Consider the following 15,988-nt stretch of genomic DNA (forward strand, 5'->3'; position numbering starts at 1 on the left):
TCAACGAGACAGAAAGTTAACAAGGATATCCAGGAATTGAACTCAGCTCTACATAAAGTGGACCTAATAGACATCTACAGAACTCTCCACCCCAAATCAACAGAATATACATTTTTTTCAGCACCACACCGCACCTATTCCAAAATTGACCACATAGTTGGAAGTAAAGCTCTTCTCAGCAAATGTAAAAGAACAGAGATTATAACAAACTGTCTCTCAGACCACAGTGCAATCAAACTAGAACTCAGGATTAAGAAACTCAGTCAAAACCACTCAACTACATGGAAACTGAACAACCTGCTCCTGAATGACTATTGGGTACATAATGAAATGAAGGCAGAAATAAAGATGTTCTTTGAAACCAACGAGAACAAAGACACAACATACCAGAATCTCTGGGACACGTTCAAAGCAGTGTGTAGAGGGAAATTTATAGCACTAAATGCCCACAAGAGAAAGCAGGAAAGACCCAAAATTGACACCCTAACATCACAATTAAAAGAACTAGAAAAGCAAGAGCAAACACATTCAAAAGCTAGCAGAAGGCTAGAAATAACTAAAATCAGAGCAGAACTGAAGGAAATAGAGACACAAAAAACACTTCAAAAAATTAATGAATCCAGGAGCTGGTTTTTTGAAAAGATCAACAAAATTGATGGACCGCTAGCAAGACTAATAAAGAAGAAAAGAGAGAAGAATCAAATAGATGCAATAAAAAACGAAAAAGGGGATATCACCACCGATCCCACAGAAATACAATCTACCATCAGAGAATACTACAAATACCTCTATGCAAATAAACTAGAAAATCTAGAAGAAATGGATAAATTCCTCGACAAATACACCCTCCCAAGACTAAACCAGGAAGAAGTTGAATCTCTGAATAGACCAATAACAGGTTCTGAAATTGTGGCAATAATCAATAGCTTACCAACCAAAAAGAGTCCAGGACCTGATGGATTCACAGCTGAATTCTACCAGAGGTACAAGGAGGAACTGGTACCATTCCTTCTGAAACTATTCCAATCGATAGAAAAAGAGGGAATCCTCCCTAACACATTTTACGAAGCCAGCATCGTCCTGATACCAAAACCTGGCAGAGACTTAACCAAAGAAGAGAATTTCAGACCAATATCCTTGATGAACATTGATGCAAAAATCCTCAATAAAATACTGGCAAACCGAATCCAGCAGCACATCAAAAAGCTTATCCACCATGATCAAGTGGGCTTCATCCCTGGGATGCAAGGCTGGTTCAACATACGCAAATCAATAAATGTAATCCAGCATATAAACAGAACCAAAGACAAAAACCACATGATTATCTCAATAGATGCAGAAAAGGCCTTTGACAAAATTCAACAACCCTTCATGATAAAAACGCTCAATAAATTAGGTATTGATGGGACGTATCTCAAAATAATAAGAGCTATCTACGACAAACCCATAGCCAATATCATACTGAATGGGCAAAAACTGGAAGCATTCCCTCTGAAAACTGGCACAAGACAGGGATGCCCTCTCTCACCGCTCCTATTCAACATAGTGCTGGAAGTTCTGGCCAGAGCAATCAGGCAGGAGAAGGAAATAAAGGGTATTCAATTAGGAAAAGAGGAAGTCAAATTGTCCCTGTTTGCAGATGACATGATTGTATATCTAGAAAACCCCATTGTCTCAGCCCAAAATCTCCTTAAGCTGATTAGCAACTTCAGCAAAGTCTCAGGATACAAAATTAATGTACAAAAATCACAAGCATTCTTGTACACCAATAACAGACAAACAGAGAGCCAAATCATGAGTGAACTCCCATTCACAATTGCTTCAAAGAGAATAAAATACCTAGGAATCCAACTTACAAGGGATGTGAAGGACCTCTTCAAGGAGAACTACAAACCACTGCTCAATGAAATAAAAGAGGATACAAACAAATGGAAGAACATTCCATGCTCATGGGTTGGAAGAATCAATATCGTGAAAATGGCCATACTGCCCAAGGTAATTTATAGATTCAATGCCATCCCCATCAAGCTACCAATGACTTTCTTCACAGAATTGGAAAAAACTACTTTAAAGTTCATATGGAACCAAAAAAGAGCCCGCATCGCCAAGTCACTCCTAAGCCAAAAGAACAAAGCTGGAGGCATCACGCTACCTGACTTTAAACTATACTACAAGGCTACAGTAACCAAAACAGCATGGTACTGGTACCACAACAGAGACATAGATCAATGGAACAGAACAGAGCCCTCAGAAATGATGCCGCATAGCTACAACTATCTGATCTTTGACAAACCTGACAAAAACAAGAAATGGGGAAAGGATTCCCTATTTAATAAATGGTGCTGGGAAAACTGGCTAGCCATATGCAGAAAGCTGCAACTGGATCCCTTCCTTACACCTTATACAAAAATTAATTCAAGATGGATTAAAGATTTATATGTTAGACCTAAAACCATTAAAATCCTACAAGAAAACCTAGGCAATACCATTCAGGTCATAGGCGTGGGTAAGGACTTCATGTCTAAAACACCAAAAGCAATGGCAACAAAAGCCAAAATCGACAAATGGGATCTCATTAAACTAAAGAGCTTCTGCACAGCAAAAGAAACTATCATCAGAGTGAACAGGCAACCTACACAATGGGAGAAAATTTTTGCAACCTACTCATCTGACAAAGGGCTATTATCCAGAATCTACAATGAACTCAAACAAATTTACAAGAAAAAAACAAACAACCCCATCAAAAAGTGGGCAGAGGACATGAACAGACACTTCTCAAAAGAAGACATTTATGCAGCCAAAAAACACATGAAGAAATGCTCCTCATCACTGGCCATCAGAGAAATGCAAATCAAAACCACAGTGAGATACCATCTCACACCAGTTAGAATGGCCATCATTAGAAAATCAGGAAACAACAGGTGCTGGAGAGGATGTGGAGAAATAGGAACACTTTTACACTGTTGGTGGGACTGTAAACTAGTTCAACCATTGTGGAAGTCAGTGTGGCGATTCCTCAGGGATCTAGAACTAGAAATACCATTTGACCCAGCTATCCCATTACTGGGTATATACCCAAAGGACTATAAATCATGCTGCTATAAAGACACATGCACACGTATGTTTATTGCGGCACTATTCACAATAGCAAAGAGTTGGAACCAACCCAAATGTCCAACAACGATAGACTGGATTGGGAAAATGTGGCACATATACACCATGGAATACTATGCAGCCATAAAAAATGATGAGTTCGTGTCCTTTGTAGGGACATGGATGAAACTGGAAAACATCATTCTCAGTAAACTATCACAAGGACAAAAAACCAAACACCGCATGTTCTCACTCATAGGTGGGAATTGAACAATGAGAACTCATGGACACAGGAAGGGGAACATCACACTCCGGGGACTGTTGTGGGGTGGGGGGAGGGGGGAGGGACAGCATTAGGAGATACACCTAATGCTAAATGACAAGTTAATGGGTGCAGGAAATCAACATGGCACATGGATACATATGTAACAAAACTGCACATTGTGCACATGTACCCTAAAACCCTAAAGTATAATAAAAAAAAAAAAAAAAAAGAAATTTGGTACTTTTTAAATGGATACAATTATATCTTGATCTTAACATGTTAGACACATACTGTATGTTCTTTCAGACATTCATAGGGTTTTCTTTTCTTTTACTATGTTTTTCTTCTCCAATTTACTTAAAGCTTATCTTATTCTCATTAATGCTGTTAAAGAAAGATGTGAAGATCTAAAGCTGATCTTTTTCTGAGAGATTGTCTGCATAATTTCCTACTAAAATTGTCTACTGGAATACTGTTCAGGATCATGGTTTCTTTAGCCCTTACAAATTACAAGTTCTTGCCTTGTACTGAAAGCTTTTATCATCACCAAAAAATAATATAGTGCCTAGTATATTACTGTATTAATGACAAACTACCTGCAGATGTCTTCTTTTGAGTATATGTCCACTGGCAAAAAGTAATGAAAAGGTTGAAGCAATTATTAAAAAATTAGAGGTAAAATTAAATGTCCACATTGCTCTTCTGTTTATGTGATATTTTCCAGGTACATGTATATAATAAAGATTCTGATTCAATTTATGTTTGCATAAAAGGAATATTATAATGTCTAAAAATATTCAAAAAACTTACATGGATACTACATGTGTAATTTTACCTATTTTCCTCCTAGTATCTATTAGATTATTAAGTGGATTCGCAAATGTTAAAATTAATTTTTCCTCTTTTTCTGATTTCCCAAATTGTTATCAATTCTAATATATTTTATAACATTCCCTGGAAAAAAAGGAATAGATGTATCTTACCCTGTGACCTTTGTCACCTGGCAGACCTGGAAGTCCATCAAACCCTCGATCTCCCTGTAAAACCATCATCATCATCATCATCATCATCATCATCATCATCACAATTCCAGTCTAGATATGTACTGTAATTTAAATGTGAAATATTCTCTCAGATTCAGAAAATGGATTTTTAAATATAAAATTTTCCAGGGTGAACTGACACACAGTATGTGAATATAAAAATATGTGAGCTCCTGACCTTTGCCCCAGGTTCTCCTGGCATTCCTCTTCCTCCATCTGCACCTGGACGACCCTAATAATGCCAACAGCATGATTAAGCAAAGTGACTCTTATTACTAGCAAGTAAGTAAAATAAATAAATAAATAAAACTAATGATCATGGCAGATGCCTTCAAAATGCACAATGAAAATAAGCCATACCCTTTTTCCAGGTTTTCCCGTTGGACCAGGGGGACCCTGGACGCCTCGAGGGCCCTATATCAAGACATCATAATTAAATCATATTATAGAATTCTTGATCAATAAACTCAATAGCATCAAGAGAGATGGTTTCAGAAACTAATATCCTCTTAGCTTTACCTTAATCATTCAAACACAAGAAAACTATTTCCATGTAAAAGTTCAGATAAAGCAGAAGACAAATGGTTTATATCAAATAAATACCTATTTTTTTCTAAATGGCATTTTTTTTTTTTTTTTTTTGAGACGGAGTGTAGCTCTGTCGCCCAGGCTGGAGTGCAGTGGCGCGATCTCCGCTCACTGCAAGCTCCGCCTCCCGGGTTCACGCCATTCTCCTGCCTCAGCTTCCCAAGTAGCTGGGACTACAGGCGCCCGCCAACACGCCCAGCTAATTTTTTGTATTTTTAGTAGAGACGGGGTTTCACCAGGATGGTCTCGATCTCCTGACCTCGTGATCCACCCGCCTCGGCCGCCCAAAGGGCTGGGATTACAGGCGTGAGCCACCGCGCCCGGTCCTAAATGGCTTCTTACAAAAAAGATCATATCACTTATTACTTATATATGGAGACATGAGGTTACATTTAAATAAAAGAAATAATTACACATTTTATTCCCAAAACCTTGGAGTTTTACATTTCCCTTGATGGAACACACTCTTAACCATCCATTCTATTTCTCTTTTCTTTCCAGTCCCTTTTCTTTGACCTTTCTCTCATTTGTTGGATGTTCTTTACTAGATATTTCTCCTTTCATCGCGCTTATAATGTTGGATTGTAATAGTCTTTTCTCATGTTTGAATCTCCCATTTAGATTGTGAACTGCTAAAGTCTTTAATCTATTTTTCCCCACTATACTCCTAAAATTTAGCACAGTGCCTGGTACACATCTCTTTTAATCAGCTATAAAATTTTGGAGGACAATTTGGCAATCCCTGAAGCAAATTATTGACTGGCACCATACTATGTCAGATTAAAGGTTTAAAATTCTCATTATCTTTTTCTTCAGTAGCAGTACACCATAATGTGTCAATATATACTTTTCATGGAGATCGATATACATGTTTTAAAATAAAATTATACAGCTAATAATAGGTCAAATGTAGTTCCACTATAAATATTACATAGGCCTTCATATTTAACTACATATACTATTTAAAGTTAATTGAAACAATATGCATATAATAAACATGGTAGAAAAAAATGAAACTCACATTTGAAAATATAATTTTTATAATCACTGTGAAATGTTCATTCTAGAAATATAAAATTAAGACTGTGTAGAGGCCTGGCGTGGTGAATCATTCCTATAATCCTAGCACTCTGGGAGGCCCAGGAGGGCAGATTGCTTGAGCTCAGGAGTTTGAGACAAGACTGGGCAACATGGTGAAACCACAACTCTAGAAAAAATACAAAAAATTTGCCAGGCGTGGTGGTGCATGCCTGTAGTCCCAACTACTTGGGAGGCTAAAGTAGGATCCTTTGAACCCAGGAGGCAGAGTTTGCAGTGAGCCAAGATCATGTCACTGCACACTCCAGCCTGGGAAACAGGGCAGAGCGAGACTCTGTCTCAAAAAAAAAAAAAAAAAAAAAAAGATTGTCTAAAGGTTAAAGAGTATGCAGCTTTGTAATGAGAAGACTGTACTCTGAACTCTAGTCCAAAGGCATGGGCCAACAATAACAGTACAATTTTTTTTTAGTTTTTAATGAAAATAATCCTTCCTTTGATAATACATTTCTCTTTTTGGATTAAAGGAGTCAAGGAAAACTAAAATCCAAAACAATTACTGCAATATATTTTCAGATTCATCTATTTTATAAAAAGAAAATGTTGAGCAAAAAGTTCACAAACTTGGGGAAAAAATAAACTCCCTACATTTTCATATAGTCTAATATCAGTATTTTTTACACGATTCCCAGTTAAGCTGCATTTTCCATCCTTTTAATGGCAAAGTTAACCAAACATAAAAAAGAAGGCTGCTATATCTTGAATCACCCAAATATTGTAATCAGTTTTCTCTGAATTTTTAAATTTCAAAATAAACTCTCATACATCAATAGAATACTACTCAGGAACAAAATAAAATGAACTATTGATGCATTCTCAAAGGAATTATGCTGTATCAAAGAAGCCAGTCAAGAATAAAAGGACAAATTTTTATTTTTTACCTGAGGACCTGGATCACCACTCTCACCTTTGGCCCCAGCTGAACCAGGCCCCCCCTACAGAGAAAAAGTGAAGATATTTCACTTAATTTAGCAATTTCATAATTACTTTTATCCTGCCAATTGCACTTGAAATAATTAAACATTATTCAAAATATATTTAATCATATTAGCATTAGTTTATTAACACAGTAAAATTTTTCAGCACTTGCATTGAAATATATCTCTTCTCAATATATTGATTATATTCCAATTTGTGAGCGATAAAGGTCTATATTTTATGTAGCACTACACAGAAGCTAACCTCATGAAATCACATTGAAATTGTCTTTTGTATGTGCACTATCAGAACTCATATGATACACAAAGCATTATTTATCACTACACTGTGATATAGTAGTACAGTAACCCATTATTACCAAATGAGATATATATTTAATCCATTTATACTATAAGGACTTGACAACGTCAAGTCCTTGACAAAATGTTACTGCTTTTATATTAGATATTTTTTAGACTCTGAATTTTATAATAATAAAATGGGAAGAACCTGGTGTTATTGATACTATTATAATTGCCCTGAAATAGTGTTAACACATTTTTCCCAGGTTGGTTTGTTTTTTCCCATGAGAATAAGTCTGTATAACAAATATGTCTTAAATACATTCACATGATTAAGAAGGTGACCAGGCATGGTGGCTCACGCTTGTAATCCCAGCACTTTGGGAGGCCGAGGCAGTTAGATCACCTGAGGTCAGGAGTTCGAGACCAGCCTGGCCAACATAGCGAAACTCTGTCTCTACTAAAAATACAAAAATTGGCCAGGCATGGCGTTGGGCGCCTGTAATCCCAGCTACTCAGGAGGCTGAGCCAGAAGAATCGCTTGAAACGGGGAGGCAGAGCTTGCAGAAAGCCAAGATCGTAACACTGCATTCCAGCCTGGGTGACAAGAGCGAAACTCCATCTCAAAAAATGAATAAATAAATAAAAATAAAAATTTAAAAGGTGCAACAACAACCTGGCACATACACTAAAATAAATAAACCATACAATTGCTTTATAAACAAGTTGTGAGTTTTAAAATTAAACAGTAGGCAACACATATCCCCAAAAAACTTCAGAACATTAAAAATAAACATGGTGATTATAGTTACTTCATGCTGAAATACTGTGTGTTCTAAAAGATGCTAATTTATTTAAATCCATACACATTCCATTAAATACTACATCGTATAAAGTATGACAGATTCAAATTATGCTAAATCTGAAAAATGTTAGCAATCTATAGTCTCCTGGTGACTCCAAAGTAAAAGAAGTATTAACATGATGCCCGCAAAATACAAAAAGTCAAGTAACATCAATTTTCTAAGCTTTAAAATTAAGAGAATAATGACTTTCAAGCTTCTAATAAAGAATTATTGCAAATAAACTTCAGCAAGAGAAAACTGGGGTTCTACATTAAATCAGATTATTAATCACTGAATTGAATGCAATTATAGAATGGACTATTTTTAATTAATTGACTGTATTACACTCTCTCTATATAACACTACCTACTCAACAGATTATAATTATTTTGCTCCAACATTCTAAAAAATGTCACACAGTCATTGACAATAAAAAAATAGGGAAAAAACAGATTTTCTACACTTCCTGCATGTTTTATGATACAGTCCTCCGTTTGTCTATAAAGATAACAACTAGATGTAAACAATTGGTTAAAATAATTTTTCATAGGAAAAATGTACAGATGTCAAAATATAGATGTAGACTTTCTTTTCTAAATCTTAATCTAGTGAATACTTTTTTAGACCATAGAATTAAGAGATATTTGGAAGACTAATAATTTAATGTTTTGATGCAAACATCAAATTTGCATGTTTTGAAATGGCAAAAAGAAACAATACGATTTTTTTCTCTCAATACCTACCTTCAATAATTAAGGAAGCTAAAACTTTCATATCAAAGAGATAAGTAGATAAAATTAATTAATTTTGGCTATGACATTGAGAATGTGTTTATGGTTGTCAATATTTTCTCTTTGCCAACAGGCTCTGGAAAATTGGCTGGCTCTTAATGGTTGTTTAATGAAAACAAGAATCGCTAATATAATGTGCCTCCCTTGTTTCTGCTCATTGCTGCTTTTCGCCTCTATGAATCCATTTCCTTGTGTTTTTCAAGATAATAAATGAAATTTATTTGAATAATAGAGTTTTAGATATCCTAGGACTGATATTTGTAATTTTTTTTTTTTTTTTGAGGTGGAGTCTAGCTCTGTCGCCAAGGCTGGAGTGCAGTGGCACGATCTCAGCTCACAGCAACCTCCACATCCCGGGTTCAAGTGATTCTCCTGCCTCAGCCTCCCGAGTAGCTGGGATTACAGGCATGTGCCACCACACCCAGCTAATTTTCTATTTTTAGTAGAAACGGGGTTTCTCCATGTTGGTCAGGCTGGTCTCGAACTCCCAACCTCAGGTGATCCGCCCGCCTCGGCCTCCCAAAGTGCTGGGATTACAGGCGCGAGCCACCGCACCCGGCCTGATATTTGTAAATTAAATCAAATATGGCACTGTTTCTCAAATATGTTTGGCCATAGGAATCAACCTGCCACACGTATTAAAATTACAGTCACTGGTTCCAATCCTGAATCTACAACATTAGAGTCTTAAGTTCAAAGTCCCAGAAATTTTTATTTTTAATAAAATACCTAGGTTAATTCTTCTGACCCCAAATTTTATAATACACTAACATACTACTTACTTTCCTGTTATGTAAATTTGAGTCATTAACAAATGATTAAAAATTAACTCCATTTAATTTGTTAAGTGATGTAGAATCTGCCCTATTACTGTATTTTGGAAAAGCAAAGCATGATAAAATACATGATAAACATTTAATAATGCGTTAAATTATATAATTTCAATTCTATGAAACATATTATCAGAATATGTGCTCCACCTGAGCTTATATGATTGAATGAATATTCCTGCAAAATATATATAAAATTTTATGACTAAATTATGGTAAATATAAATACAAGGAAATCTACATAATAAAATCTTCAATAAACTATCATCCTAATATAATCAGTAAAACAGACTAAATAATTAGAAGACTAAGTACTTTATTTAAATTTGAATACAATAGTTTTGCTGTGTCTATTACATACAATACAGATAAGATTTTAACTTTCAGAATAATACATTCTGTAAATAGGTTTACGTTCATAAAATATTTTGAAAGTCTATGAGAGCATATGAAAGCTTAGTAGAAAAAATTTATACTAAAAACAAATATTTAAAATATAAATTATTTATCCATCTTTTCTAAAATTAATAAGAATCCTGGTTTGAATCCTGTGAACTGCTACACCGCTTAACATTAGTATATTCTAGTGTATTTGAAGACTTTTTAGACAAAAATATTTGAAATATCTTAGCTTGCTATCATGCTAGTAAGAAAAAAATAATACTTTGTTATTTCCAAGAATTTCTACAAGAGAAAATACTCTGTCTAATAGTTGAAGCACCTTGTGGAATACTGAGGGAAACTGCAGTTTAAAAAGTATCTTGCTTGCCCTAAGATTGTCATAATTTTCATTGGCCTCAAATGCATTTTTCTTTTTTAACAAACATTTTGTTTAATATAAAATTAAGTCTCAAGGATTTAATGTAAAACATCATTTTGGAAACTGAATATTAGGCAAATGAATGATACTTATAATTTGAGAAATTAATAGTTGGAGATGACTCAATTACATTTTTAATTTTATTTATTCAATTTTAAATTTTTTACTGAGACCTTTTGATCAAAATGCACTGAAAACTGAATTGAGAAGGATTTTTTTAAATGGAAACAACAGCAAGCATGAAAACATATACTATTGTCACCAACCAGAGATATGCAAAAACCCTGGAAGAAGTTGCACAGGGAACTGCTAATTTGAAAATTTTAACATATATTATCTTTGTTGGGGTAACCTACCACAGGACCTGGTCTTCCAGTTAGACCCATTGGGCCAGGTGGGCCTCTCAGAGCAATCTAGAAAACAAAATATATCAAATTCGGTAATACTCTCCTGGAAGAGCACATTAAAGTACAATATGAATTTGCACAAGCTGCCCTAAAGTAATACATGATCAACACAGATTTAATAGCTACATGCTAGAAAGAGTGTCAGGTTACTGAAGAACTGCAAATTTCTAGAATGACAAAAGAGGTAAATATCATACATTTTAAAAACTTTTTAACATATAAAATCTTGTAACATATATTGCTATGACAATCAAAAATAAAAGTAAAACTAGATTTTAGAACAACTAATCTGATAATTTACTATTCTGAATTTACTCAAGAATAATGCATAGCCTTTTTCTCTTAAATGTGTAGGCACAATTTGAGAGGCTTTAAATAAAATTCTTTTAGCAATATTTCAGGAAAAATTATGATAACTAAAGCCAGACACCATAAAACAAAACTGGTCAGGAAGTGTTATGATAATATGTGCCTTTTAACAAATCTCAAATATAATGCTATAGAGAAGAATGTTTTATTTTGTATAATCATACACATAATAAACTGATTACATGCACTATTGTTACACTGAATATTAGAAATGTGAAATTAGCATACTTGAAAAGCTGAAACACATACAGTACAAAAGATAAAAATTTGATAGATGTTAAATTAGTATTGTGTGCTACTTTTGAATATTAGAGAGCTCAACAGATGAACACTTAGATTTATCACAAAGATATCAAAAATAATACCGCAACAGAAATAAATGCAAAATCATATTAGAAAAGTGCACGAGATGAAAACAGTAGGATCTCCAAAGTCACTACTGACTCACCATGAGATTTTTGACAATATACTTCTTAATCCTTGAGATTAAATATCTGAAAAATTGAATTATAATGCTTGCTACCTATTTTTCAAGTAGGTTAAGAGGACTAATAAAATGAGGAATTCAATGACCTCATAAAATATTTAAGTTCAAATAATTACCTTAAAATCGTTCAGAAGAATATATTTTATAAAATAAGTTATAGAAATCTTTAGTAAATTATTTTAAATAATTTTAGATTCGCATTATGCCAAAATCTAATAAACAAATATTTTAATTTTTCATTATCTTTAAACATGATGCAATCAAATAATGATATATTTTCAGATTAATAGACTTAGGAAAGACATAAACAAATATTGAGGATGAATTACAATTTTTACTCATGTTTTCAGATATTTTTACACATGCATAAACTCATAATGATGAATAAAAATTTTATCACAGAAGTGATTTATATTGGTTAGAAAGTGGGTAACCATATCCATACCAACCATAAATCCTTTATTTCCTTCTTCCTTAAAAAGAAAACTAATACTATGAATAAAAATGTTACATGAATTCCAATTCCTTCCTGGTCTATCCTTTTGATTTTCTTGCATATATTCTAATTTCAATGAAACTAATTAAAAAACATAAATGTAATTCTATATTTTATAAGTCTACAAGTAGTGGAAGCTTTAAACTAAAAAAAATCATAAATTGAAATTTTAAAAATACTACAGATTATAAAGATTAGGGTTGGTAAGAAATTTGAAGGTTTCTTTCTTATACATGATTTCCAAAAAATTTAATTTTCTGTATTATCCATGATATGTTAAATAATCCAGAAAATTAAGAACAAATGTATTTCAAATTTTATTCTCTTAATTATAACCAATCATTGACTTATGAGTTAGAAGAGTAAAACTGGATGTGAAAGATAAGGTGCACTAGGTATAAATATATCAATACTCTTGGGAAAAAAAAATAGAAATCTTGCGTGTTATGGTGGGAGACTGCTAGATTATATAATGGCAATATGGCATTGGTCAACTACCTAACTATAATTTTCAATTAATAAACATTATTACTAGAAAAATAAATATAATTTTAGCAGTTCTCCAAGTAAGTTCAATATACTATTCAGAAGTACATATTCTATTAATAATGGTAGCATCTTCCATATGTATACACATATATACTTGACACAGAGTCAGTCATCTTGTGGGAATGCAAGTTTATCCTTTCTTACCCGAGCCTGCTGAAGAATAGCTTGAGCCTGAGCTTCCTGAGCAGAGATGGTTGGTCCTTTGGAACCATCACCACCATAACGGAACTTGGAAGAGATAACATTAAGAAATTCAAAATTAGATTTGTCAAACATGTTGAATTATGCGCTTTGATCATTAGATAAAAACCACTTATTAAAATGGTGGGATTTTACAAAATTACAAAGTAACTCCATAATGAATCATGAGATCTACTTTGTTTTGTTTTTGCTCTTTCTATTTCTTATGGAAGTTCTTTAAGCTACAGGTTACCATTTGTAGAAGAAACTAGAAACTCTGTTTCAATTTTAAATGCTATAATTTCTATACCTCTGGAATAAACCATTGTGACTTTTTTTTAAAGCACAAATGCTACCCATTTTATTGATTCATTTGTGTAAAATTCCAAATATACCAAGTTCAGTGACAGTTACAGCTCAATCTCTATTTTGTTTGTCAAAATTTTTGGAATATCCATTAATACACAGGAAATTTTCCTTGTGATTTATTTATTTTGTTCACCCATTCTTAAATATTTATGTTATAAAACAGATCTTCTGTAATATTCCTCTATAAAATTTGCTCCATTTTAACTCAAAATGCAGTATGAGTCAATTTTTTCACTCTAAGTAATTATTTCTTGAAACTTTGTTCATTACATTGAAATTGAGAAATAAAACACACATTTTTTCCCAAAACACCAGGGCAAGAAAAACTTTACAAAGGAATCTTACAGTAAAGCAAATAATTTTTGAGCAATGAATAATAACACACAAATAAATACTATTTATGACTATATAGATAGTAGATGGTAAATAGTATATTAATGTTATGTTCAATAACATATGAATAACATGTTAATAATGTGACTCAGGATAAACCACAATTGGAAATATTGTTAAAAACTCTGTTGCTAAGAGTGTAATCAAATAATGAATTCTTAGTTTTAATGCAGATATTGATACCATAATTTTGTTTTGTAAAATTTCCCTGAATTTCCAAATGCTGCTTAATTTCAAGTATTTCTACCTCGTACAATGGTTTTTAGTTGATTGCTCTTCAATATGGTTCAACAATAAACTTCAGAAAAAAGATGACAAGCTATCAAGTCATCTGTATAACATAAAAAAGAACATACCGGTAACATCAACATAGTACCAGGAGGACCAGGTAGACCATCAGCCCCTGGTAAGCCAGGACGTCCTGGGGGACCCTAGAAAAATAAATGAAATAACCAAAATAAATAAATATCAAAATAATATTTACTAGAACTAGAATAACTTATAAGTCTACTTTATCTAATTTGTATTTGCCCTTTCCACCTTATTTAGTCTGTTTTTAGTAAGTATACCTAGACAGAATTCTATTCTGTTGCACTAGTTTTAGATGATTTTGATAATGTTTGGTTATTAATATATAATCCAATTAAGCTATAAATTTTGCTCAAACTTTGTTCGCAGCCTAAAACTGTGTAAGATGAAGAGTTCACATATATTTTTAGGGAAAGTAATGTGAGAAAAACAAGTAGTACAAGCCTGGTTCTTACAGTTAGATAAAAACAGATTTAAGTAAATAATGAAAGTTGTATTTAAAAATTACTAGGTTTAAGGTATATTTTAGTATTCTTTAACAGATACATAAATAGTATTTATTCAGTAGAATACTTAACTATATACTATATTTTAATAGACAATATATACTATCTTCAAGAGAGATACTTTTTAACAAAGATAATGACAATTTTAGCATGTTAATGTTAATCATAGATAATCACTAATTTATTTTAAATGTTTACTGATTAAATATACTCAGTGTATGTATGTGTGCATGCATACATACATGTACATTTAGAAGTTTAGGTGTGACTATGCTGTCCAGAAATCCAAGATATGGATATGAATATAGAAAATATTAACTATGTAATATATACATCTGTTCCTAAGTATGTGACTCATAGATACAAGGTATATGTCCATAAGCTTTCAATATAAGGAGACATTTCTACATAGCCATGTCATACTTGACAGGGAAGCAAGTAAATTCAAAAATTAATAAATAACTAGATACAAAATGCTATAACTCAAAGTGCCCAACCAATATATAAAAAAATGCAGCAGCACTTTTCAAATGTGAATTTTTCATAAAAGGTTAACTCCTAGGAAAGTGTTAACATTGATTCTAGATTGGCAAAATTATATTTTATTTAGAATATTATTTCAATAGATTCTCTACAAGCTTCAAGGAACTGTTAAAGTAAGTTCAAATAATGGCTTCTATAAAGAAATAATTTTTTAAATCCTAACAAATCTAGCTTGAATGCTATAATTTCCTATTACTAAAATATTTCCTACATTTTTAGATCATTTATATGTCTCTATTTACAAGGCACAGTGTAAAGAGATGAGTTTGTCAATGACAAACTGATATAGAGTTTAAGGTCAATAAATTACAGAATACAAAAAAGTCTTATGAAAATATGGTGGGATTTAAAAATATTAACTAAAATGACTATTACAAATAAATGTCTCCAAGAAACTGGACATATCAAATTAAGCAAGCAGAGCATGTAAGAACTAACCTTATGAACTTTATTTTAAATAAAAAGTTTCATAATGTTTGCATAATACACTTCTTATGTCCTCTGACCTTAAATAGCTGTCACTCAGTCCAGAATTTCTGAAATATTTAAAAATCTTCCTCCATTAAATTTAAATTAAAAAGCTTTTACATTCTTTTAATTGTAATTATATGAAAAGTATAAGTTATTTGCATCTCTGGTCCTCTAAGGAACAAAATAAAAAAAGTACAAAGTTATTGGCTACTCAAGGATGTGAGAAAAAAAGGGAAGGTTATTTTATGAGAAGAGTTTGGAGAGACTTAATACAAATGAGATATTTCAGCATGTAACCCAGGGTTTGATCTTCAAAGTA

At 32.7% G+C, this 15,988-nt stretch overlaps 1 protein-coding gene across 5 annotated transcripts in view; it reads right to left on the reverse strand.

Annotated features, from left to right (window-relative positions):
• The window catches only part of COL11A1 (collagen type XI alpha 1 chain), a 223,552-nt gene that overhangs the window by 123,704 nt on the left and 83,860 nt on the right, over window positions 1-15,988 (reverse strand). For all 5 annotated transcript variants that reach the window (XM_063624370.1, XM_063624368.1, XM_063624371.1 and 2 more), the window contains 7 exons: window positions 14,197-14,271; window positions 13,043-13,126; window positions 10,947-11,003; window positions 6,966-7,019; window positions 4,762-4,815; window positions 4,580-4,633; window positions 4,342-4,395 (listed from right to left, as the gene is read on the reverse strand). In XM_063624370.1, the coding sequence (XP_063480440.1) occupies window positions 4,342-4,395; window positions 4,580-4,633; window positions 4,762-4,815; window positions 6,966-7,019; window positions 10,947-11,003; window positions 13,043-13,126; window positions 14,197-14,271 (432 nt within the window). The remainder of the gene's footprint in view (window positions 1-4,341; window positions 4,396-4,579; window positions 4,634-4,761; window positions 4,816-6,965; window positions 7,020-10,946; window positions 11,004-13,042; window positions 13,127-14,196; window positions 14,272-15,988) is intronic.

This window comes from Symphalangus syndactylus, chromosome 12, assembly GCF_028878055.3.
Source record: "Symphalangus syndactylus isolate Jambi chromosome 12, NHGRI_mSymSyn1-v2.1_pri, whole genome shotgun sequence".
NCBI lineage: Eukaryota > Metazoa > Chordata > Mammalia > Primates > Hylobatidae > Symphalangus > Symphalangus syndactylus.